Source organism: Takifugu rubripes, chromosome 4 (assembly GCF_901000725.2).
Source record: "Takifugu rubripes chromosome 4, fTakRub1.2, whole genome shotgun sequence".
Lineage (NCBI taxonomy): Eukaryota > Metazoa > Chordata > Actinopteri > Tetraodontiformes > Tetraodontidae > Takifugu > Takifugu rubripes.
This window is the reverse complement of record NC_042288.1, coordinates 5,547,694-5,574,190: the sequence shown is the minus strand read 5'-3', so window position 1 is coordinate 5,574,190 and position 26,497 is coordinate 5,547,694. Positions and strand designations below refer to the sequence as shown.

Sequence of the window (26,497 nt, the reverse complement as noted above, 5' to 3'; positions counted from 1 at the left end):
TGATTCTCTCAGTAAAAATGAGTGTCTGATATCTTTTATTGTCTGCATACTGCAGTACTAGAATACATACTCATACAGTATTGTTTATAGCAAATAACTGAATTATTTATTTTATTTAGCAAAAAGCATGCTCAATAGAAAAGAGTCACTTTTTCTAAATCGCCTAAAGTGACAGTAAAACTCTGTAATCTATCTACAAAGGCATGGCAGAAAACCGAGAGGCTTAGGCATCGAAATCAATAAAGAAGAGAGTGATTGCCTAAAACTGCTGAAACCCAAGTGTAGCAGCTCCATCTGCTCCGTTCATCCCATTACTCAGTTTATACAAACATCTCTGGAGAGACACCGCAAAGCCGACAGCGTTTGAGGAGGAGGAACAGACGAGTGGGTTCAGGTCTCCGCCGCGTGTTACAGAAGTATCAACAAGCACAGAACAGCAGATATCACACACCGTCGGTCAGTAAAGCCGCCCGTCTCTGATGCATCGTGGGAGAAAACCAGAATAACAAAATCACACAGTGATAATCTGACTGGATGCGGCTACAAAGAGAAGTGGCGGTCAGAACAGATCGGGTTTGGAGGTTTTGGATGGAGACTAAACTTCGGCCAGCCTGGACAGCTGGACAGAGCAAGTGACCTTCACGCGTCCCACATCAAAAGGTTACCACCTCACCCACTTAGGACAAAAAAAAAAGAAAAGGATGGACCAACAAACTTGAACTTGACAAAGTCTTTCAGGAATTTTAAGTATAATTGAGTTTTTGAGTTGAGAACTACTGCGGTCGGCTTCTGGATATGGTTGTTCTGTAGGTTTGAATTTTCACCTCACCAAGACGCCAGCACACAGCCACGTGTCAGACAACACATTTATTTGTTTCAGCAAGGATTCTTTTTACCATCACAAAGGCATATAATATTTTCTCTGTATATTACGTGTTTTATATAGATGTATATAGGTATATAATACTTATATAGAAACAAAAATAGGCATACATTTTTGCTGAAGAGGACTGAAGAGTATCAGCAAAGGGCGATGTAAACCATGGACCATCGAGGACAGGTGAAAGGTGCGGCTCCTCGCCCTCCCTCCACTAACCCACAGTAACAGCTTTGCATAGGCAAAAATGGGATTAGCCCTTAAAAACAGTGGATTCCTGAATTCATTACAGAGATGCAAAACTCTAATTCAGCTCGACACAAAGACAAACAAACATAGAAACAAAAAAGAATGTGGACCAGGCCAAGCTCTCTTCAACCGTCTGGTACAGTCTTTTTCCTGTGCACGTTTTTGATTACAGTGTTAGGCTTCAAGTAGATCTAAGAACGACTAGATGTGAAATAAATTAACCCACATGAGAGGTAGTGAGACACCCCACAGAGACATGCGTTGAGGGGTTTTCCCCCGGCATCTGTGTGAATGTAGACAAAGATACGGGGGAAAGTGAACGCGTCTGTAAGGCCAGAGCTCCTCCGCCTCGTCTCAACACCTCCACCCTTTATAAATGCTCAGCTAGTTTCAGAAACCCGCGCACCTGGGACCTCCGCCAATTTTAAAACTGAGGATCAGGAGACGGTTGCTGGTAAAAATCCACATTGCAAATGCACTTAATAAAGAAAAGTGAAGCGTGTTCTCCACCGTGTCAAAGAAACCATAAATTAAAAGGACGGGGAGCAGGATGTTCTGGTTTCTGCCGCCTCCCTGTAAAACACTGTTACCCGGGTCTCCTGCCAGCCTCTAGTGAGCCACCCACTCTTACAGTACTAAACCAGATAAAACACGCCTCCATTTACAAATGTAAACTTTTAACGTTTTAGTTGCACCGTGACGTGGTTGTGGGGTTCTTGGTGAAACATTCTGGTGTGAACGTCTGCATGAACTCAGCGTGAGGAGACGCAGCCGTGCTGCACAGAGGAGGGCTTTCACTGCACATTTCTTCTACTAAAAATCTAAAATTCACATTTCCTGAATATGAAAGCTGATCCACAGACTGGAGAGAAGGGTAAAATTAGGCTGTGGAACTCAGCAAATGCATGCATGCATGGCGTCATCCATCCAGTCTTCAGGGCTCCTGAGACGTCCGTGTGAGTGCCGTATTGCCAAAGGTCAAATGTACAGTGTAGTTTCACTACGGCGACACTGGCGGCACATCGGCCTTCGTTACCGGCCCTAAAAAAACAATAAGAGTTTGGTTTCAAGCTGGCAGCTTCACCGGGTTCGGATGACAAATATCGGTGCTGTATGAAGTTCCAAGGAAAAAATATCACGGATGCATGAAAATATTCCGGGTGCGATTTAAACCACGACCGATTCAAAACCAAGCCAACATTGCTGGTCACATCACGACATAAACCACATCCAATTGCACTTAAATAGTCTGCTAGACATCCCAGAATGTCTACAACTACATTTAATTTAGACCAACATTGGCACAAACTTCAGGTAGTTACATGATGTGAACTGCATTAATCAATGAGGTTCCTCAGACTCTTACAGGCTGAGCTTGCCTCCCAATCAACATGTGTTCTATCCCATCATGTGATATAATCAATAAAACTGGAGGCCCACTTATTATTGTTATTTTTAAGAAGTATATACTGCACTGCACTCATGCACGTTCTACTTACTGCACATCCACAGGCCAGGAACAAAGGTCTCCTTCAAATGTTTACACTAAAAAAAACTAAATGCCCTCATATATTCAAAAATATTAGAGGGTCATTTGGCAAATCTTTCATTTTTATTTTTTCTGGGTTTTCTCTGAGTGTGTAACGGCTTCATACACATACACACGTTTATCATCGCATGCTGTTAAAGTCAGATCAGGAAAAAACCCAACGACTGCGCGAAGGTCGGCCCTGGGTGAGCACGGCGAGCACACACATGCTCGCGGTGGGCAGGTTTAACAGAGCGACGCCTCGCTGCTGACCCTTCTCCCAGCCAGCTCCGGTGGGAAACACCTGGGCAGGAGATAACTAAGCTCCCCTCCCACACAGCTTCATATGCTGCCAGTATAACTTCACAGATTCGGTGGCGTCGTGTTTGGCACCTGGGTGACAACTCTACGGTCCGATTGTGATCATCAAAGGAAGGTCACGACCCTCTCCGGTCTAAAACCTGACAGATGGAGGTCAGGGACCAGCGAAGCCCCGCCTCCCGCAATGGCACGTTCTCTCCCACCGACACCAGGTTAACTGGCAGGAATGTCGAAATCCGCAGGTTTGATTTGACGCCCTCCGGCGCCACTTCCCTCCCCCGCCTCGGGCCCCTGTGCTTGTCCGGCTGAGATGGCGGCACTGAAGACGATAAAACGCGGGCAGCGGGAATCTTGGACACGTCGTAGTCGCGCACGAGAGAAATTCGAGCAGCACTCGCGCCGCCTTTTACAGGTAAAGGCATTGTGATTTTTCTCTTTACAGTTCATGATGTAATAATTAAACATGTAGCTGCCCAACCACAATTCTAGCCCTTACTTCTCCCAGTAAAGTATCCTAAAGAAGGAAAGCGCTTGGACGGGACAGGCAGACAGATGGATGGACACACGGACGGATGGATAAACTCGGTGCCGTTGCTGCAGACGCCATCATCGGGACCAAAACTGCGCTAAGCTTTAGATCGGCACAGGTAGAGTTTTTTCCCTTCTCTGAACACAGAAGAGACAGATTCCTGTCACACATCTTGGTAGTAAAAACACAAAAGGTTGCAGTCCGCGGCTAACGTTGTCGGCTACTGTAGAAGGATAGTTACATGCAAAGTCAGTGCGTACGGGCATCTTCCACCAACTACCACGGATTTCATGTTTCAATGGCAATTAAATAAAACAACAAAGGGGAGAAACTGGACAGAATATAAAACAGGAGAGACTGAAGAGCATGACAGTGAGGGCAGAATGAACGAGGTGGAAATATTACAGTACAGGAACAGTTGGCTTGTCTTTTTTTGTCTCTCTGTTTCTCTCCCGCTGTCGGAGGAGTCCAAGTGTTAGCAAAACAATCACTGGCCAGCATCGTGATTGGTCTTAGACCAACAGCCAACCGGCAAAGGTCGACCTGGCTCCAGTGGAGGAGTGGATAGAAATTGCTTTAAAAATATAAATAGAAAAACAACCGACTATCTTGGAAGTCACTCAGTCTTTTTTCCAATCAAGAAAGAGGGAGAGATTTTTCCAAACCCTACTTCTGGCACCATAGTAGTATTTGAATTTAAAGTAGTCTTGTTGGCATCTGATGGCGATGAGGGGCAGGGGGAGGTGGGGTGGCGGTGTTGGTGTGTGTGTGGGTCTAGGGGTCGAGGCAGGCGCGTCTCCTGTTGGCCAGGAGGTCTCTGTAAAGGGAGGAGTTGAGGAAACGGGGGAAGGAGTCACGGTGCATCAGGGTGTAAATCTGGAACTGGGCCTCCTCGTACATCAGGTTGCTGGGCTCGGCCAGGGTCTGGTTTATTCCTTCTCTGACCCGCGAGTCCAGGCTCACCTGGGTCAGGAAAGAAACACAGATATGACTGAGTTAAGCCTTAAACAATCGAAAGCAACCTGGAAGGGACAAAACATTTTGTGGCCTCTTGGTGGAGCAGCCGCAGCGAGTGCTGAATATACCGTAACTAACCTGTAAATGTTAACGTGTTAAATGTTAATGTGTCGTTTCCAGTAGGGTCTTTGAGCTTTTGAGAGATTTTATTTTTTATTTTAACAGTATTTTTGTGGTCACAATACTATACAGATGTTACAGGTGTAGGATGGTCACATGTCAGAGTCAAGCTACTCTGCCAGACTGATCCAGAAGCGCAGATCCAATCTCCCAACTCTCCTGATGCTAAACGATGTGCAAGTAAAAATTTTTTTGAAGGTACCTCTTTGGGTGATAGTATGGACACATAGTCTTCATATATGATCCTGGCTTTCTCATCCACCAAGGCGGAGTCGGTCTCTTTTTTCAGATCTTCGCAGGCCAACCAGAAGAGCAGGTTGTCCTCGCTGTATTCAGAGCGCAGGAACTCCCGGAACACCTCTCGGCCCTCTAAAGAGCGCAGCATCAGCTCAAAGCTCCTCGACCACGACAGCACCTCCTCCAGACTTGGGCGTCTAAGAGGTCGAGAGGCGAGATAATGTAAAAGTGTCGAAGACACACAGACACACACACATAAAATCGGACTTACTGTTCTTCTGCCGCCTCAATGCTGTCCATCTTGGTGCAGGTCTGCCGTTCACTGCGCTCCATCCTGTCCTCATTCCTGGATCAACCGTCACAAAAGCCTGAATTCAGTGCCCATTTTATTGACATTTGATTTACAGCAAAGACTCAAAATCTATTGACATGGATTTTTTTTCAAGACCAGCATTAAAACTAAAATATTAAGAGGAATAATAATTTATTACACAATAAGAGCACATTAGTTACAGGCAGGAGCTGTAAATAAATCACTGACGCCACAACCATCGCTAGCAAGTTTAGCTAATATTTAGATATATGGCTTGATTATGTTGAACATTAACAGCTCCAATATGGATCCTATTGAGAAAAACTGCCCTAGACAGGCAGGAAGAACCGCTGCACAGCAATAATAATGTGAAGAGAACTGAGCATCTTCATATTTTAACTACAACTCATTAACACACAACCTCATTAACTGTGGTCCCTGTAAACTCTAAGAATGTACATTTAAAGCTGGTGAACAATAAAGCTTTAGTAAACACTGTGGAGGACACACACAGGCTGGCCTCTCCACACACACTCGACGCTCTATTTCTGTCCCACCGTGGAGGATCTTTCCTTCCTCTTACACTCTCGTCAAAGTCTCCATTGTGTAGCAGTAATGGGATAAGCCAGCAGAAGAGCCCCCGGCTTGCTCACAATACGGAAAAATAGAAGGGCTTGTCTCCACAGCTGTTTCGCATGTGATGTGCACCGAAATAGAATGCACCCCGTCCTGATAAAGGCTCTGTGATCGAGGATGAGAAACCTACCAAAGCGGTCATGGAGCTCAAGTCCACACCGACAGTGTAGAAAACCCACAAACAGCCGCGAACACGCGACTCCAGACGTGTCCTGGAGCTCAGGGCCCTGAAAACTGATGACTCTCCGTCCACAAGCTGCTGCCACTCCACATGAAGTGGTGTGAAAGAAGCGGCGCATTCTGCGCTCGCTGCCCAAAACAATGTTTCATTCAGCGCGCTCTCCTGGCAAGAGAGCAGCCATGACCAGGCAATTAAAGGAGCCACACAGCTCGTGCAGCCTGCTGCCTTGCTCAGGGGCTACTTCAAATATTGGGCTTTTTGCTTTTGAAATCATGTGATTTTTTTTCTCCTCAATGGGCAGAAACTGGGGCTGAAGATGTTTTATCATACAAGCAGCTGGCCAATGACTGCTTAGCAATAGATTAAATATGGTGGGAATCGGTAAGAAATCCATTTTAGCAGCAAACCTAGCAAAAAAACAGACTGTGAACAGCGTTTTCCTAAACCCAGTGATGGAGAAACAACTTTTTAAACACTGGAATATAAAGAGCTGAGCACATTTGAGCTCCTGGTGCACGGCAGACTCAGCATAACATACAGAGTTTATTTTGTCTTTACCAGAGACACTTGCAGCAGCCACACCAGCAGAGACAGCAAGTGTTGGGCCGAGGCTGTCCAGGGGCCTGGGGGGGGGGCTCGATGTGTGCCGCCTGCCTTTTTCTCATCTCCACTCCGCTCACACTCCAGGGCTGCGTGACGAGCACATGCAGAGAACAGAAAAGAATTAAACAGTCTTCAAGTAGGCAGCAGGAGGTTTCAAAATGAGACAACTCCAGCAGGACTCCAAAAGGATTCCCTCTTTCTCTTAGGAACAAAGCCAAATTTTTAATTTGCAACAAAGACGCAACATATATATTTATCCAACTGGTAGACAGGAACATTTGCCCATTTTAAAAATAGCTTTGGTGTTTTTAGACATTGAGTCCGAGTGGACCATGTTCCGTGCCTCCATTGTCGAGGCAGCTGACCGGTGCTGTGGCCGCAAGGTGGTTGGTGCCTGTCGTGGCGGCAATGCCCGAACCCGCTGGTGGACACCAGCGGTGAGGGATGCCGTCAAGCTGAAGAAGGAGTCGTATCGGGCCTTACTGGCCTGTGGGACTCCTGAGGCAGCAGATGGGTACCGGCGTGCCAAGCGGAGTGCAGCTACGGCGGTTGCCGAGGCAAAGACTCGGGCATGGGAAGAGTTCGGTGAGGCCATGGAGAACGACTTTCGGACGGCCTCGAAAAGGTTCTGGACCACCATCCGGCGTCTGAGGAGGGGGAAGCAGTGCACTGTCAACACTGTGTATAGTGGTGATGGTGTGCTGCTGACCTCAACTCGGGATGTTGTGGATCGGTGGAAGGAATACTTCGAGGACCTCCTCAATCCCACCAACACGCCTTCCAGTGAGGAAGTAGGGCCCGGGGACCTGGAGATGGGCTCTCGTATCTCCGGGGCTGAAGTTGCCGAGGTAGTTAAAAAACTCCTCGGTGGCAAGGCCCCGGGGGTGGATGAGATCCGCCCAGAGTCCCTTAAGGCTCTGGATGTTGTAGGGCTGTCGTGGTTGACTCGACTCTGCAACATCGCGTGGACATCGGGGGCAGTGCCGCTGGATTGGCAGACCGGGGTGGTAGTCCCTCTTTTTAAGAAGGGGGACCGGAGGGTGTGTTCCAACTATAGGGGGATCACACTCCTCAGCCTCCCTGGCAAGGTCTATTCAGGGGTACTGGAGAGGAGGGTCCGCCGGATAGTCGAACCTCGGATTCAGGAGGAGCAATGTGGTTTTCGTCCTGGGCGTGGAACAGTGGACCAGCTCTACACCCTCAGCAGGGTCTTCGAGGGTACATGGGAGTTTGCCCAACCAGTCCACATGTGTTTTGTGGACTTGGAGAAAGCATTCGACCGTGTCCCCCGGGGGGTCCTGTGGGGGGTCCTCCGAGAGTATGGGGTGTCGGGCCCGTTGATACGGGCTGTCCGCTCCCTGTACGATCGGTGCCAGAGTTTGGTCCGAATTGCTGGCAGTAAGTCGAACTCGTTTCCGGTGAGGGTTGGCCTCCGCCAGGGCTGCCCTTTGTCACCGATTCTGTTCATAATTTTTATGGACAGAATTTCTAGGTGCAGTCATGGTGTTGAGGGGATCCGGTTTGGTGACCTCAGGATCGCGTCTCTGCTTTTTGCGGATGATGTGGTCCTGTTGGCTTCATCGGCCCGTGACCTCCAACTATCACTGGATCGGTTCGCCGCCGCCTGTGAAGCGGCTGGGATGAGAATCAGCACCTCCAAATCCGAGGCCATGGTTCTCAACCGGAAAAAGGTGGAGTGCCTTCTCCGGGTAAAGGAGGAGATCCTGCCCCAAGTGGAGGAGTTTAAGTACCTCGGGGTCTTGTTCACGAGTGGGGGAAGAATGGAGCGGGAGATCGACAGGCGGATCGGTGCGGCGTCCACAGTAATGCGGGCTCTGCACCGGTCCGTTGTGGTGAAGAGAGAGCTGAGCCGAAAGGCGAAGCTCTCGATTTACCGGTCGATCTTCGTTCCTACCCTCACCTATGGTCATGAGCTTTGGGTCATGACCGAAAGAACAAGATCCCGGGTACAAGCGGCTGAAATGAGCTTCCTCCGTAGGGTGGCTGGGCTCTCCCTTAGAGATAGGGTGAGAAGCTCTGCCATCCGGGAGGAGCTCGGAGTAGAGTCGCTGCTCCTCCGCGTTGAGAGGAGCCAGATGGGGTGGCTTGGGCATCTAGTCAGGATGCCCCCTGGACGCCTCCCTGGTGAGGTGTTCAGGGCATGTCCCTCCGGTAAGAGACCCCCGGGGAGACCCAGGACACGTTGGAGAGACTATGTCTCTCGACTGGCCTGGGAACGCCTGGGGATCCCTCCGGATGAGCTAGAGGAAGTAGCTGGGGAGAGGGAAGTCTGGGATTCTCTCCTTAGGCTGCTGCCCCCGCGACCCGACCCCGGATAAGCGGCAGAGAATGGATGGATGGATGGATGGTTTTTAGATCTCTCTGATCCACCTTCATCAGATTCTCCATCACACTCGCTGCCTCTAAACACCTTTGACAGATGTGTCTTTGTTTAAAGATCTTAGCTGTGCGAAGTGAGGCTTTTGCATATCGTCCACCACCAGGTGTCACCGTTTCCACTGCAGCTCCAGTGAAACTAGTGCTGCGCTTACAAGCACCAGAAATCCTGAAATGGCTGGAAGACGAAAAATATCAGAAATAAGACTTGGATTCAGCTTTTGAGTTGGCACCAGACCTGCACCAGACCTCTGACAAGCCTTAAAACAAATACTCTATATTTGCGCCCAGGTGTGCACGTTGAGGTGTGGCTGGACGACCTGTTTACATTTGGCGGCGCTGCGCCAGAAGAAAGCGATCACTGACCAAACAAACACCGAAAGTCTAAAGCTTTTGTTTCTTCTGTAACTGAAGGCAGCAAAATCAACTTCACCCTGCAAACACAAGAAATCTCGACATGATGGACCTTTAATACGTAGATTAACATGACCCACCTCTTCCTACGTATAGAACTAATCAGTCAGACTAAGGGTGGTAAACATTTTTATTCTCTGTGCCAGTTTTGAATATCTTCCTTCCTGCATTCTAGTTCATGTAAAATTTTGTTTACAACCCTCAGGGCCGGAGTCACGCTTACCATTAATTAATGAGTTCCTAAAAACAGGTCAGACGGAGCAGCCATGGCATGAGGTAATTGGTTGCTGGACGTTCGAAGGCTGGTCGACTGTCTCTCTCTTCGACACTGGGGATGGAAGGCAGAGCGAGGAACTTCTTTTCACCACGAGGAGGAGAGATCGATGGTCTCACCATCCCTGGGCGGCGAGCACCAAAAAAGGGACACAAAAACCTACTGTGAAAGTCTGCTATTTCCCTACTTCACACTCCTGGGATCCAGAAAAAAGGGTCATTTATGGGCTCAGGTGTGCAGGGAGCAGGTTAAAGTACGGCATCTGAAAGACAAAAGGAGGCTTTTTACAACCAGGATGGCATCGGTTTGCCCACAAGAGCGTGGAAATATCACACTTTCATCAACACAGATGCACACAAGAGCTGAAGCACAACCTGTGCAATGTTATGCGACGCAGCCAACAACTATCTTGTTCAATCGTAGAAGAAGCTACTATGGATTCACCCGCTAACCTGGAACTGGGCTGTCAATGACAGGCGTCACATCCTCGTCGCCCTGTTCCACATTTACAAATGGACTAAACAGCTCAGGGACCCATCATCCTTCATGTCAATCAGAGCCAGAGATTTTAGATTCTTCCAGGCTCGGCACAGAGCTCACGTGCTCAGGTGTTAGCATGTGTCACAGTTAGCATTAAACCCTGTGAGCTGCTGGGTTTGTTGCTCAGTGATACATTGAATGCAGATCGGCAGCTAACTTGCGATATCTTGCTATAAAATGTTAGATGTTGGATTACAGTTAAACACTTCCTGTCACCTGTCACACCACCAACAGATGCTACCAAATCCGACACCCTGAGACACACTGGGGCACACTGGGTCGCACGGGGCCACGTCCAGGAGGAAGGATCCAACTTAATCTGCGTGTCCTGCAAGCTTGAATTGTCATGAGGTCAATTTTTGTACCCATTTTAAAGGGAGCTGAAAGGCTCACGCGCAACCATAAATCAAACAGCTGTTTGTTGAGTGGACGGATGGTTTGTTTGCAGCCTCTAAATCCAACTTTAGCCAATAAAAGCAAACTTGGTTTGACAAAGTTTTAGATGATTTCAGGTAAATGTCCAGTAGAGTGCAACACTAAGTTTCATGGGTCAATCAGAGCTAACTCTGTGCTAAAAGGCTAACAGGTGGGGTCAAAGGTTAAACAATTTAGCACTCAAACTATCATGACACAATTCTTGATGCTGGTCATTAACGTTGCATTTATTTTTAACATATTACCAATGACATATTGCCAATGAGCAGTAAAGAGTGCACTAGACGGCAGGAAGAAGAGCAGCAATTATCTCTGTAGAAACTCTTCTTGTTTTGTGTGAAATGCAGCACAAACGACGACTAAGAGCCCACACTTAGCTACTATCATCATACATGACACGGGACACTGTCTTAATACCGCTCTGCTGTCAACCTCTCTGCCCTCGTGAGCAGCATCTGTATCTGTTGAGAAACAAAAGTTTCTCTTGTACGTCTATCGTCTCCAGACTGACTTTATGTAGTTGTCTGCAACGAAAAGGCTGTCGTGGATGGAAAGGTGTAACTGGATGACAGGATTCCACTTTTATTTTTTTTTAAAAAACAAAAAACAAAAAAACAATTATTGTTCTGGAGCTCAACAGTTTTGGTTTCTTCCTCCTTTAGTTCTGAGGTGATATCCAACATCAGGCAGCTGAAATAAGTTTGTCCTGCTGCTGTGTAGTGGACGCCACCTTCACATAGACGCTGCAGACGGAGCCGTTCCCACCGATTCCACACAACTGACGTGCTTTTTATGATCCTTTTTATTTTTAGAAATGAACTGATCGCTTTCTTCACCGGATGCTACTTTTACTCAGGTATGTTGTGAGAATGTTCTCACGGTAGGGAGGAGCCTATGGCAGCCTGGAGACATCATAGAGGAAATAATTGATTTGACGAATGTCCTTTTAAACATCGTCATCATGATATAATTATTACAATTTTAAATGGATTTATCGTGCTCAAACAGATGGCACTTTTTTTTTACATGAATGCCTACAAATGGAAACCTGTTGACTAGCTGCAGTTAATCAGAGGACCAAATCTTCCACATCCTCATTTCTTCACACTCTGTGTGTGTAAGAGGCTTTTATTCTCACCCAGTAAAGGTTAGACTGCTAATAAGGAAAGATCCCAGTTCTCCGACAGGTTCCCAGTAAGTTTTTGGAAATGTGAAGGCTGATGTCAAGCACTCCTTAAACCAGATTACTCTGGTTAGTGAAGTGACAGAAGGTTATGCAGCGTCATTGATTTATTAGCACTTCTTTAATAAATGTGATATCATGCTACATTAGGCCACTTTGGAACATCTCCCTCAGCACCAGTTATCACCAGTTAGGCCACAGTTGTGAACTGACCTCTGCGACCGTTGTGACACTTCATCAAGAAATGGGGCGTCATTATCGCAACGTGAATATTAATGTGGAAAAAATTGCATTGGTGAAAGAAGTGCATTTTTAAATTGCACAAAGACATGAAAATTCTTCAAATGTTGTGAATGTTCATTTCATGAAATGTCAAAGGTCATCAACTATTATGGTTTACCGTGTTAAACCCGCGGAGTTCATGTAAATGTCAGGTGATGTGCTGCTGTGTACACCTGAGGAAGGTAAAGGTTCACTGTTATTCTTTAAATACTGAATATTGACACCATTCTGCGGGCAAAACAGCCGCCGCAGAGCAGCAGCTCTGGACGGTCGCTCCGAAGGGAGACCAGCAGCTGAATGTGGAAATCAGGAAGTCTCTCAGGAAATCGAAGCAACGTTACCTGAGCTGCTCTGACTCACACACGCACACGCACACACCCATGGGAAACCCGCAGCCTGGGACGTGCACACGAAGCTTCATTCCCAATGCATGCGAGCAAAGGACACAAACGTCAAATAAATGCGCCCGAGCCACCTTCAAAAGTTCATTAATGGCTGCAGCACTGAAGCTGTAGGATGGAGGCTGCTCGGACCTGGAGCATTAGCTCTGCCGGCTAAGCTGTGCTGCGCTGCCTGTTCTCTCCTGCAGCTGTGCGAACCAACCGAGCCCAGCCGCTGCAGGTCCCCCGACCCGGGCAGAGCAGTTCCCCTCCCAGCTCACACTTCGCACAGTAATAGAGGAAGTGAAACGCACCACCGAGACCCTGACAGCGAGCTATATTAACGGAAATCAAACAGCGCCCTCACTGCAGCGCTAACTGTAGCAGACAACTAAAAAAATCCGCTATCGGCAGCGAGCGGAGCAGCTGAGCCGCAGCTAGCCCCGTGCTAACGGCGGCTAACGAGCCCGTCAGCAGTCTTTCCCCCAATAATTCGCCTCTTACCCCGGTGTGCCGGGCTGTCAGTGTCCTCCGGAGACAAGAGGGGAGCTGGGCTGACCCGATCCGTCCTTAACGACATGGTAAACGGGAATCCCGCGGTGTAATATCCATGGCCGCTGTTTTTCTGCCATCCGCCCCACTTCAGCACCGAACGCCGCCGAGCCCCTGGATGCACTGCGCAGGCGCGCTGTCGCCGCCGCCGACGCCGCCGCTCTGTGGCTGCAGCCAGAGAGAAGATGCAACGCGGAGCTTCAACATTGAGCCTGGAACACGTTCACACGCACATGCGCGCGACACCTCTGCTGCACAAAACACTGACCTTTGTCGGACCTAATAAACTGCTCTTCAGATACTTCAAAGATTGTAAATCTTCTAAATTCAATCTCAATTTTTTAGAATGAAAGTAATTGTCCTACTTTGGTCCCCCATTACCCGTGTACTGTGTGTACAGTGTTTGTCTGAGCTGGTTTAAATTATCTTTATTCTGATGTCACACGGCAACACTGTAGAAAAACCGGAACAAATGTCTTTTAAACATTTTTTTAAATTCATTTCACCGAAATGGAATTGAATGGAAATCAACAGCAGCTTAATGTGATGCCACACTATATTGTTCTACACAGGGGGGCACCAAAACTCTGCTGTCTCTCTCTTTCTCTCTCTCTGCCTCATTCTCTCTCACACACGCAAATGTAAGCGCGTAGAATTGATGCATTAATCTATTCATTTTCTCTGTTCCTAATTTCTTTTTTACATTATTTACATTATTAAAATTAGAAGTGGCGCTCCTAATTTTAATGAGGCTATTTTACCACGTGATCGTTTTGCTAATTGGGCCATTCATTAGAAGACATGTCAGCCAGTCTGTGGGGGGACAAGATTAAAAGTGTGTTGTACATAGTCTTGATATCAGTTTGGATTATTTGCCTCTTTCCATATGTGATAAATATTTTAAAAAGCAGAAAAATGTCTGAATAAGAGACAGTGGCTCCAAAAGGAAAACGATGAAGGGTTAAAACAAAGACGAAGCAAGTAACTGGGTCTTGACAAATTGAAATGGAAAACCATCAAAATTGAAATTTGATTGACCTCTGTTTGGATGAGTCACAAGTACTTACATTCTAAAAAGGTCAAAAACTGTAAAAGCGCCACTGTGCCTTGTTATCTCAAACAAACAAGAGTGAGAAGGAAGTTTTCCTTCTTATTTATCAGGCTGGATCCTCAACAAAGCTCCATTACAGTCGTTTCAGGCAGTCTTCCCTCTGCTAACTGGACTCAAAAGGTTGATTCTAAGATAAAGAATTAGCTGGGCATCAGCCAGATTCCCATCCTTCTGCTTCTGGAAACAGTCCACAGAGATAAATTTATGTCTTGGCCATGGGACTGAATGTTTCCTCCAAAACTGCCCCATATATGAGCTGATATTTTGCATGCAAATATAAATGAGCTGCTGAATTCAGCCAAGTATCTTCTGACCGACCAAGTGAATGATATGAAGCAAAGGTCTTCAGAAAAGGAACCTGAATAATTTAAGATGCCAGAGAAACCTGAGAGTATACAGGTGATAGAAGTTAACATGTAAAAGGAGGTGTAAAGTTTAAACCCGTTAGGGTTCCAGAGAAGAAAGACCCACATGCAGGCAAAGCAGTAAAGCTCAAATATTTAATGGCTTTAGCAAGTCTTCAACAACATCCATCAAGTGGCAAAAAACAAGATGTAACAGAAAAACACAAGAGTGCAGACAAATCCTTCCGATTATAATTTAGATTAGATTAGATTCAACTTTATTGTTATTGCACATGTACAGGTACAGAGCAACAAAATGCAGTTTAGCATCTAACCAGAAGTGCAAAAGAAGCAGCAAGTGAGGATAATAACTTAATAAATACAGTATGGCGGTTATTTTACAATCGTTTACCGGGTTGTGCTATAAACATATTTTACAGATGGTGTTTACATTAAATGCCTTGGACTATAAGTGCAGGAGCTATTTAGCTATTTACATAAGATAGAGGAGATGTGCAAATTATAAATTACGTGTATACAGATACAGATGATAAAGTGCATGAGTGCGCAGGACAGGTTTAAACAGTAGCTACATTGGTTACTAAGCTAGTGAGTTGTTGTGTAAACTGCTGTAGTGTAGTGAGGTGTGGAGTGTGTAAGGGTCAGCAGGAGTTCAACAGAACTCAAAAATCCCAAGATAAAAACAAAGGTAGTATGCTTACAAAGGCCCTGGTGAAGCACATGATCCTTACAGGCAACGTAATGGCTCAGGCAGACTAGCTTAAATACCTAACCAATCAAAACAGAACAAACATCAAGCACTTCAATAAAATGGAGGGAAACATAGCAAAGACAGGAAGTAGATGGGTGGAGTTCAAACGTAAACCAAATCACTTCCTATTTAATGCAAATTACAGATCATTAACAAAACCAGTACCAACCACTGGTCTGAATACTCTTATTCTCTCAAATGATAAATGGAGTGATAGTTGAAACTGGATTCAAGGCTGGACTGAAGAAAAGTACAAAAGCTCGGCTCTTCCTGCACAAAAACCAGTGATTCCTGTGTTCATGACTGGAAATACACTGATGGGTTGGATCGTGTCACAGTTTCTGCAGGACTGAACTGGAAAGATGGGTTTTCAGCACGAGTGTCGCATTTCTGGAGGTTCCTCAATGCCTGAGTGGGTTTTGTGTCCCTCGGGGGACAAAAAAGTCAAACCTCTGTCAGTTCATGAACTAAAAGGCCAAATCAAAATGTCCATCGATCCATCTCATGCAGTAACTGACAGGATATTTTTATTTTAAAGCTACTGCAGATGTTTAAAGTCTCTTGTCATTAAATAAAGTATCAACTGTTTTTGGACCTCAGGAACATTCTGTAAATGTCAGTGCATGATGGTAACAACTTGACCCTCTTCACCCGCAATCCACCTCCTCCCTGTGGTTGCTAAACATGACTCAGACTCCTGTTAGTTTCCATGGCTACGCTGCTGTCTGTCTCACAAAATGGAGCAGCTCAAATATTAAAGAAAACAATCATTGCCCTGTTTACAGAGTGCCCGCCCTGAAACTATTTTGATGTGAACAGATTGCGGATTGGATAATTTCCTCCACGTCAAAGTCGAATCAAAGAAACCATGGAATTAAGAAAATCTTTCATACATTCTAACATACATTCAAATGTAGACACCAGACAGAGGCCGGCGTGCTTGGATTACAGCAAACCAGACAGCGATTTCACCATGGAGAGCAAACAGAGGCAAATACATTAAATTCCCCAACATCTGTCATTGCTTCTTATTATTATCCTATAATATAATCAAGAGGTTTTCCTCTTAAACTGATCGATCCAGGCTGAGACACGTGCATCCTAGAAACAAACAGCTCTTCCAGAATGGGGCCAACTGACTTTTCTGCTCTTCTGAACAAGATGAAAGCACCTTCTCTAGTTTCCTAACAAGCTATTAGTTTGGTGACACGAGTACCCTTCCTTGACCGTTAGCCTAGCCCCCGCCTCTGTGAAAGCCATCACCACTCTCTAATTAAAAGCTTAATTATATGCAGCTTGGAGATGCTTTTGGAGAGTCCTGTCTGCCCACTCACAGTGGAGGGAGGGGTGCAGCAGCGTGAAGCCTCATGTGGTGAAGCCTTTGACAGCTGCAGACAGACTCCTGTTCCTCTGGGAATTTAGGCTGAGAAGCAGTCGATATCTGCTGCGGCTTCCTTAATCCTCCCCCCAACAGCCACCGTAAATCCGGACAAACTATTTCACAAGTATAAGTTCTCCTGCAGAAGAACAATCACCAATGAGAAAACCTCAGTGGACCAAAACTTTTAAACTTTAGAACTGAACAAAGTGAAAAAGACAAACAAGTTGCAATGATGGATTCCTCCTTTCTCTTTTCTCTTTTACAGGTAATAAGACTTTGGAGGGAACGACAAGCTCAGGTCAGCAGTTTTTAGAGGAGGAAAGGCTTCAAGCCAAATGAGTCCAAATGCAGCAAATATCGGTGCAGCAATTTCTGAATCAGTATATTTAATTTAAAATCATTTCCCATGATGATAAACTCAGGATTGCCTGGAAGAGGGACACTGTTGCGCCATTGCTCAGCAACGTTTAGCTCCATCAACACGATATTGAAGCTCAGTTGCTGCAGACAACAGATGGAGATGATAACAGAGCATCGTCTCACGTTTCTCCATTTCTCCTTCGGCATTTCAAATGCGTGCATGAAAAGACTTTTGACATTTAACATTCATGAAGCAGAAAGACAGAGTTTATCAAGCGCATCATTATGCTTGTGCACACATCAATAAAATATCTCAGCATCTTTGGGGTTTATCAGGACGGCCTCTCTGAGCCCAAGTCTGTGGGTTGGATATGAAGTATGATGAACTCCATCCATCCATCCATCCATCCATCCATCCATCCATCCATCCATCCATCCATCCATCCATCCATCCATCCATCCATCCATCCATGGAACAGAAGAAAACAGAAATGTTATTTGTGAGCTTCCTTTAAATCATATTTAGGGTTCCATGTTCCATGCTGTTGATGTATGGCCCTGAAGTGTTTCCGGCTAAGATGCTGCAGGAACCCTGTTTATAAAAAAGCAAACACTTTTTTGCCGCTGCTAATCATTTATTGCCGGGTGAGGGTGCTGGAAGGATCTACTTAGAGAGAAAGCCCAAACAGAACATGCTTCAGAAAGAAAAGAAACAGGTCCATGTCCTTTAATGTGCTTTATATTTCCTTTTGAACATGATGACTCAGACAAGATGCTTCGTTTAGCTGCGTTTCTGGCTGAATTAAGACAGCAGCGAGAGAAAGTGCAGTCCCCTCTGTTTCCTGCTGCTTTAGCATGTTTTTTAAGTTGCGGAAACAAGAATGCCACTTATTACTTTGTCTTTTCTGTTTCAAACAGTGATTCTCTTATTTATCTCAGTTTCATTTAGACTCAAAATCATAGTTGTTGCTGGAATCAGTGGGCCAGATTCACGAAGCGTTCTTACGAACAAATTTGTTCTTAAGTCCCATTTACGAACAGTTGACGAAGATTGTGGCATTCACCAATTTCTTCTTATCCTGGATTTATTCGTAGGTAAGAACAAATCCTACGAACACTCAGGAGTACTCTTGCGCACATTTCAGTGCCGACATGTTGGCATGGTTGTGTTTTCTTCTCTTGTGCAGTTCAATAAAATTCAATATTACAATGATAATTCTGTCATATTTATTTATTTATTTGTTTATTTCCTATTTTTGGTGATTTACGGAGAATTTTAAAATTACGTAAATGTGCCAATGACTTAACATTAATCAACCAAATTGGAAACCATGCCAAAACTGTCTTTTTATTTGATTTTATCTTGATTTATTTTATTAGGGGATCGAGGATATGCCCTGGCTCCCTGGTTGTTGACACCACTGACCAACCCTCAGACTCCACAGGAGTTTTATTCAATCAGATGCATGCGCGCAGTCGCTCCACCATTGAACGCACCATCGGCATGTTAAAGGGGCGCTGGATGTGTTTGGACACTGAGCCACAACCCCGTGAGGATGTGCGTCCTGACGCAATGATGGGGCCAGACTGCAGGCACGCGGTTCACGTTCGAGCGCGATTAATTGCCCGTTTGTGAATAAAATGCATTATTGTCACAATCCGAGCACAGCTTTTACACGTTTATTTTTTTTACATTCTTCTTTTTTTTACATTCTCGTTGATTTCTTTAAGCGTGTTGGCTATAGTCATCAGGGTTGAGGCAATTTTATCAAGCGTGTTAGCCATCCTTTCTTGATTGTTCAACACGGCGTCAGAAATCAGGCGTGGAGAGGCAAGCTTTGGGCATTTCGCTTTGGGCATTTGGCTGCTTTTTGCTCTGTCTACAGGGTCCTGCTGCAGTTCCTTTTATGGGCATTAGTGGGCGGTGACCTATGCTAATCGTATGTTAATTAGACTCACCTGGCACGCGCTTTCAACTTACGAACAGATGGCATTCATCAATCTAAGAACACAGCTGCGAACAATTCTGGGGCTTACGAACGCGTTGATGAATCCGACGTAGGGTTTTCTTAAAAAACTTCTTAAGGACAACTTAAGAAAGAATCTAAGAAGATTCGTAAGAACATATTGGTGAATCTGGCCCAGTGTTTATTTCCATTAGAGAAGCACATGATGCTCTCAGAGCACAGACGCACAGCTTATATTCAAATAAGGAGTAATTTAAAAGGTAAAGGTTTAAATAAATCTTCAGCTTCAAAAAAATAGATAAATGGGACAACAGAGGGGGTGAATTAATGAATGTATTCAGGCTGTGAAGCCATTTTAATGCTAGAAAATATGTCCAAAAGGAAACATGGAGTAAATGAAGGAGCAGGGCCTGCAGTGACGGAGCAGCAGCTTTTTTATGAACTGATGAGAGTGCTTAACGGCTCGCGCAAGGATTTAAATGGTTTAATCAGAGCGGAGGGAACAATGGGCCAGATTCACGAAGCGTTCTTACGAACAAATTTGTTCTTAAGTCCCATTTACGAACAGTTTACGAAGATTGGGCCAGATTCACGAAGCGTTCTTACGAACAAATTTGTTCTTAAGTCCCATTTACGAACAGTTTACGAAGATTGTGGCATTCACCAATTTCTTCTTATCCTGGATTTATTCGTAGGTAAGAACAAATCCTACGAACACTCAGGAGTACTCTTGCGCACATTTCAGTGCCGACATGTTGGCATGGTTGTGTTTTCTTCTCTTGTGCAGTTCAATAAAATTCAAAATTACAATGATAATTCTGTCATATTTATTTATTTATTTGTTTATTTCCTATTTTTGGTGATTTACAGAGAATTTTAAAATTACGTAAATGTGCCAATGACTTAACATTAATCAACCAAATTGGAAACCATGCCAAAACTGTCTTTATATTTGATTTTATCTTGATTTATTTTATTAGGGGATCGAGGATATGCCCTGGCTCCCTGGTTGTTGACACCACTGACCAACCCTCAGACTCCACAGGAGTTTTATTCAATCAGATGCATGCGCGTAGTCGCTCCACCATTGAACGCACCATCGGCATGTTAAAGGGGCGCTGGATGTGTTTGGACACTGAGCCACAACCCCGTGAGGATGTGCGTCCTGACGCAATGATGGGGCCAGACTGCAGGCACGCGGTTCACGTTCGAGCGCGAACAATTCTGGGGCTTACGAACGTGTTGATGAATCCGACGTAGGGTTTTCTTAAAAAACTTCTTAATAACAACTTAAGAAAGAATCTAAGAAGATTCTTAAGAACATATTGGTGAATCTGGCCCATTGTTCTTTAATATGTCTTTATTTTTGTGGGTAGCCACAAAGCTGCTCAATCCCGGTCGGAGCGAAGAGCCACAATGACCGAAGAAAAACAGTCATTTTGTGTCTGGTTGCAGGCTGTAGCTGAAGAGCCCTGAATCATTCTGAGTGCACAACAGAGCAAATATTCTGTCATCTTTCAGCAGGACCACTGTGTGGGTGGATGGCTCCTCCATCAAAACAAATAAATTGGCATTTTCCCCTCTTTCGTGCTGCCGATGTGAAGGAGATGCATGTTTCGGTGTTTGTGTCCTGCATGTCTTAATCACCATGCAGAGAGGAGAAAGATGCAGGCAGATGTTTTATTCATGCAGGATTCATCAATCAGTAAACAAACCAAGGAAAATAGTGACACATCCCTCTTATATTCTTTGTACTGGTGGTGTACTGGTTTCTGCCCATGATGATTAGTGATCTGGAGTGATCTGGCTACAGTGGAGCCGCTCCTGACAACACGTGGGTGTGTACTGATGCCGTCGAAGGGTTAATACGTACACCTATGCATCTCATCTCGTTAGCAAGCAGTCTAATGAAATGGACTCGCGTGGCGCAGCTTCCTTCACAAATGAAGCAGTGACACAGTTGACTGGCTGCTGCAAAGAGGCTCATCCTTTTCTTCTCCATCAGCTCATCATTTACCTAAAGGTTATTTCATTCCAGCCACTCAGCGTGCTTTTACACAATGATCTCAACAACTTTCATCAAATAACACTTTAACTCAGAATGGAATAAATGAATGAAAATAGGTGATACAGAATAAACCTGCCAGTTCAACCACACACAACAGTTAAAAACAGCCTTAACCAAGTGAAAACATTCTGCTCTGCCTGAAATACTCCAGTTTTTCTCATGGTGAGAAGGTCTGAGAGTGTAAATAGAAAGGATCTGAGCTTTCTCACAGCATCTCCATCAGCATCAGTCTGTGAGGCTCACGTGTGCCCGGCGGCATGTGTGTTTGGACGCTTCTGATGACAACATGAAACTGGATTACGCAAGCAGTAATGAAATGATGAGTTCATGGTAAGTTGATGATAATTTGTGTCCTTCCTGTTGTACATGCTTCAAATCTGGACAGTGCAATTAGTGTGTGTGGGGCCTTCATTTTGCAGTTCCTGTGACAGTTAAGCGTTCAAAAACAACCATCCTGAATGAAAGGTGAGGTCATAAAATGAAAAGCTAAGAATAAAAACCTGAAAAAGGTTTTTTTTTCTTAATTGTGTGAAATAATCTGAGGTATTGAACCTCTTCCTGGTGTTACAGTATGGAGGCATGTTTGTGCAGGCCTCCTTTCTCCTACCCTTCAATACCTTCCTTAAACGATAAGAGACGCAGAGCCTAAGTCGACCATACAGAGAAGCTGTGTCGGCATGGTTACAGAGGAGGAGGGCAGAATACAGGATGGAGGGATGGTTGGAGCAAACAATTTATGTCCTGCTGTCTTTGTTGGGTTGGATCACTTCTTTTTTTTTACACTCAAACACATGAAAATTTTAACACACGCACACCAGGTTTTGACTTATTAAAGAGCGCTCTGCTGATTCTAGGCTCCCCCGGGTCTGTCTGGGAGAATCTGGCCAGTCTGGTTTGCTTCCACAGTTATTAGGAGATGAAATGTGTGCTTTTACAATGGCGTCTGTGGCACATCGGTGCACAGGTTTGTACAGTGGCATCATAAAAAAGCGGAGGGAACCGATGACGGTGCTGGTGTGTGTCCTGTGTTGGAAGGGTGAGCTGTCCAGTGTTCCTACCTCTCTCCCAGTGACTGCTGGGACTTCAGCACCTCCAAGACCTTGATTCAGTTGCCAGTAAACAGATATATGGATGGAATATATTTCGTTGGACACATCAAAGTTGACTCATCCCTCTTTTTAATTAATGAGAAGACAACACCTTAATGTTCACCTGATAAGACTGTTATCGTATCGTTTATATCCCATAAACCAATTAATAAAAAACAGGTTTTAAATCCCAGGAAGAAGTTAATTCAATTCCTACAATAGAACAGATGTTAGCCCAGAGGCAGAGAGAATTCTTGTCAATCCTTACCCTCAATCATTTGTGTCCCTCAAGGCCAAGTGAGCATCTGAGAGAATGAAAAACATTAAAATAAAGAAATAAATGCTGAATTCTTTGGAAACATAGCAGACCCTTTCGAATCACTGGGGTCCTGTTTTCATGCTGGTTTCCTGCCATTGCTGGCACGTAATGCCAACAAAATTAACCTGCACACATCCACATTTTCCCCAAAACCCCAAATCTTTCCTGCCATTGGCTTTAAGACAGAAAATCTAAACACAGAATCAAATTCCATACATTTATCACAGAATCCTGGGGGTCGGGGGCATTACAGGAGACAGCAGTTCCCCGTAGGAGCACTTTAATGAGGCAATAGCTCACAAGTGATGTCACCGACTCTGGTGTAGCCAATGGCTCCCAACTACCACATCACGGTGGTAGTTGGGAGCCATTGGCTACACCAGAGTCGGTGAGCTGGGAAGATGACACTTTACCGTTGTGTATAACACCTTTGCACCACAGTGTCAGCTCTGAGGGATCTTCTTCTGATGCCAAAGGGATATAATTTGTTCTCTTGTCAGTCATTAACTTTGTCTCCAGGTTGGCAGACAGCAAATAGGGGATTTATAGAAGCTCTTTGCTATAAACTTCTGCTGGACGAAGCTGGAACTGAGACATCTGAGAAAGGTTTAGTGAACTGGAAGCGCGTTGTTGCAGTCCTCTAAAGCCAAACAATCCTGCTAAAATGCTATAAAAGCTGCGTTTGGCTGATACCCTCAGGCGTCTGTCATTAGGATTCACTGCACCACACGTGTCCTTTCAGGTTCTGTGTCGTTTTAATCTCCTCTAGAATAAAACTCAAAATAGGATGTTGGGCACCATAAAGCAACTCACTGGAGCGGATAAATGTGGACTTGATTGAGCAGAAAATCAAGCCAAGGCAAACCGAACCTGCAGAAATACAACAAACTGAAGCTGAAATTTCAGCCATCTGGCTCTGTCTGGCTGCAGGCTCTGCTCTGATCTGCAGATGTGGCCCCCAGGTTGCCCCTCTGGCACGCCTCCAAGTGTTTGACAATATTTAGACAATAGGATGAAAAAGAGTGCGTACGGACGGATACACGAGTAACAAAGACCAACCACTTGTTTAGGCATGCAGGAAGAGCAGCAGTCGTGCTCTTACTGTACACATGAGGGAGACGAGGACACACGGACACCCTGGATGATTGACTGCTGACCCTGACCTGCGGCTGGCTCTTCAGCCTGATCACCTGACCCTTTGTGTGCCAGGATTGCAAAAAGCTCATCCTTTTCCTTTAATGGCTATTTAATTATCTAATGCTTTTCCCTCTGAATGACCCAAATGAATATTTGATTTGGTTAAAACATTTTCACATGAACTCGTCTCGTCTGCTTCCCCAGTCTGACATTAATGGTCCCAGCAGGGAGGGAGCTCCACTCTGAGCTCCTCCTGCTTGTCTGAGCTGTTCACTTAATCCTGAAGGCCCATCCAAGCTACCCTGTGGAGGGAGCTCTTTTCGCCTGGTCGTTTCACTGAAGTCTAGTTTCCATCGGATTTCTTAAATATCTTCCACCTCCTTCACCGCGCTGACAAAGGGGGACGCGTAAAACCTGTTGCTCACAGTTGCCAAAGTGCTGGGGACTTTTATGGCAAGCTTGAAAGGTTCATAAACACACAGAGAGAATTGATCAGTGTACAGATGAACCCTGTGAGGGGGGATGGAAACTTCAGACTCTGCTGTTTATGGAAACTGCATGAAAGCTCAGGTGAGCTTCTCTTCTCGGTACATTTGTGCTCTACGAGATGCAAATCTATTTGGAGAAGCTGCTCTGCGTCAAGGACACGCAGATTCCCGTCCACAGCTGTTTTTAGGTGGATTATGTAAGTCATGAATAATTGCATTAGCTCATCTGCAGTCAGACAGAATTTGCTGGATTAAAGCTTCACTGTTGGATCTCCAGCAGTTTTAAATAAATAAGTAAACAAGGAATTTTAGATCCAACAACCTCTTCAGAAATCCATCGCTGTTGTTGTCAGCATGAGACTCAAGCTGCGGCTGCAGGTTTGGAAACCAGCCGACAAAAAGAGACAAGTGGATGACATGTGGGGTCTGGGGAGATGTTGCTCCTGTGCGATGTTCAAAATCACCATGGCAACAGGGTGAAGTGAAAATGATGATGTAATTTCACTTTTTAAAAAGAAAAGTGCCTCTAAAAACAGCTACACTGTGCAAATGAGGAACTTCGTGGTAAATAAAGAAAACTTTCAATGCATCATTGGAGTCTAGTAGAATTCTAATTGTTGGTTCAAGTTTTGCTCCATAGATTTTCCATTATTCAGCAGAATGATCATAAAGATGTTCATTTGCTTTGGAGTCAGCCTTTAGCATAAATCACAAGCTTGTTCGTTCTTATATTTAATATTTTTTTCACTTCGCTTTAATTTCTCATCACACAAAATCACAACCAAGCTAAAGAAAACACACCAATAAAAATCAAAAGTATTTAATCTCCATGTAGTGTTTATGAAGAACCTTTGACGCATGTCACCACTGATGGAGACCTGGTAACATTAAAAGATCCCCCAGTCTGAGTGGGTCCATTCCCACTTTGGTTTCCAGCTGAACTCACAGCGACAGATCTTCCCCTGTCTTCTCTTAATACTGCTTATTGAGCTTAAGCTAAATATTTACACATTCACACACCAGCTTTCAAAGTGTATCAATTATATATGCTTTTCCTCATTCTATCATCTACTAACACAGTTCAAAACATCCCAATGTGTTTTCATCTGTCATTATTTCACTCTCAGATTAGCAGATGCCACAAAACATGAAGGAGAAGATTATTTAATCAAAAATAGGCGTCAGAAGGAAAAACAGAAGAGAACCGTGTCTATTTAGGTCTAGGCTCATTTATTGTGTCCATGTTGTCTGATTGAGGTACGCACAGTTTCCACACCTCTCAGCGTGTCTTTGCTACAGTTCAGCGCCAAACATGCACACAAAGTCTTAGCTGACCTTATTCATTCAGACAGTAGCGCCAGGAGCAAAACTACCAAACATCCCGGCACATATGGAGCCCAAGGAACTGTGGGTAATCATGGATTTAAAATACAAATAGGAAATCTCTTCTCTGTCTGCGACAGTGACATTGTACCAATTATAATCAGGTTGAACAGTTTTTTTTTTCTACAAACGGGCCTCTAGCACGTTTGGTAAATGATCTTTGGCCGCACTGTACTTGCCTGAAAGCATAATGAGACAAGCAGGGACGTTACATTAATTGAAATCGATCTCTATTGGATTACACTCCCTGCTTGGCTTCACTAATAGGACTTCAGCTATGAAAAGAGAGGTTGCAGAAATCCCGAGTGTGAAGGTCCATTGGAGTGTTCTGTCCACCGTACACACACCGACCACGTGGCAGCTCATTTCTTGGGATTTACAGCTGTCGTCAGGACACTGTGGTGCCTTTCAGGGCCAGTCTGATCTTCTTAAAGCACTTTTACGATGTTTGCTTTGTCCACATGTCGGATCGGTGGTGGCAGAGACCGTCAAATCTGCCATCTGCCCGTTGGGAGCACCCAAGCATGCATTTACAGATGCAGCGGTTTAGATCTCCTACAGGATGACTGTGGGTCAAACTACGGTTCTCTGACCAGGTGGCACCGCTGCCGCTTATCTCGTGGCCATCTTGGCTTCATCAGGAGTCTTTGAGCAATGCAGGCAAAGGTGCCGAAAAGTGGCCCAAAACGAAGTAGCATCGTTGAGAGAGTCACAATATATATAAGTATTTGGTAGAAGGTCAGATAAGGAGAATGTCTTAGTTTGGTGGTGTTTGTGCTGCCAGGCTCAAAATAGATTACAAAGGTAAATGTACAGAATAAAGGGGTGGATAATCAAAAAATGTGTGTGTATTGTGTGTTCTTGTAGGTATTGCACAGCGAGGACCCGAATAACCATTTTGCCTTCAAAGTGCGGACATTTTGGCAGGTCCTCTTTAGGCAGCTGTTTGATGGGTAAGATTAGGTTAAAGTATAATGATGATGTAAAGACAGTCCTGCAGATAGAAGAAAA

The 26,497-nt window shown here is 45.0% G+C and overlaps 1 protein-coding gene across 2 annotated transcripts; it reads right to left on the bottom strand.

Moving 5' to 3' along the window:
• rgs17 (regulator of G protein signaling 17) lies at positions 1 to 13,208 on the bottom strand. 2 transcript variants are annotated; one of them, XM_011603022.2, is made up of 7 exons: positions 13,021 to 13,208; positions 9,860 to 9,958; positions 9,646 to 9,750; positions 6,567 to 6,697; positions 5,150 to 5,224; positions 4,844 to 5,075; positions 1 to 4,467 (listed from the first exon to the last, which is right to left on the bottom strand). In XM_011603022.2, the coding sequence occupies exons 3-7, from the start codon at positions 9,646 to 9,648 to the stop codon at positions 4,279 to 4,281; spliced, it is 630 nt and encodes a 209-aa protein (XP_011601324.1). In that variant the 5' UTR covers positions 9,649 to 9,750; positions 9,860 to 9,958; positions 13,021 to 13,208; the 3' UTR covers positions 1 to 4,278. The 2 variants fall into 2 exon arrangements, with proteins under 2 accessions (XP_011601324.1, XP_003963838.2); XM_003963789.3 differs by having other exon boundaries at positions 9,646 to 9,958.
• Positions 13,209 to 26,497: the final 13,289 nt, after the last annotated feature.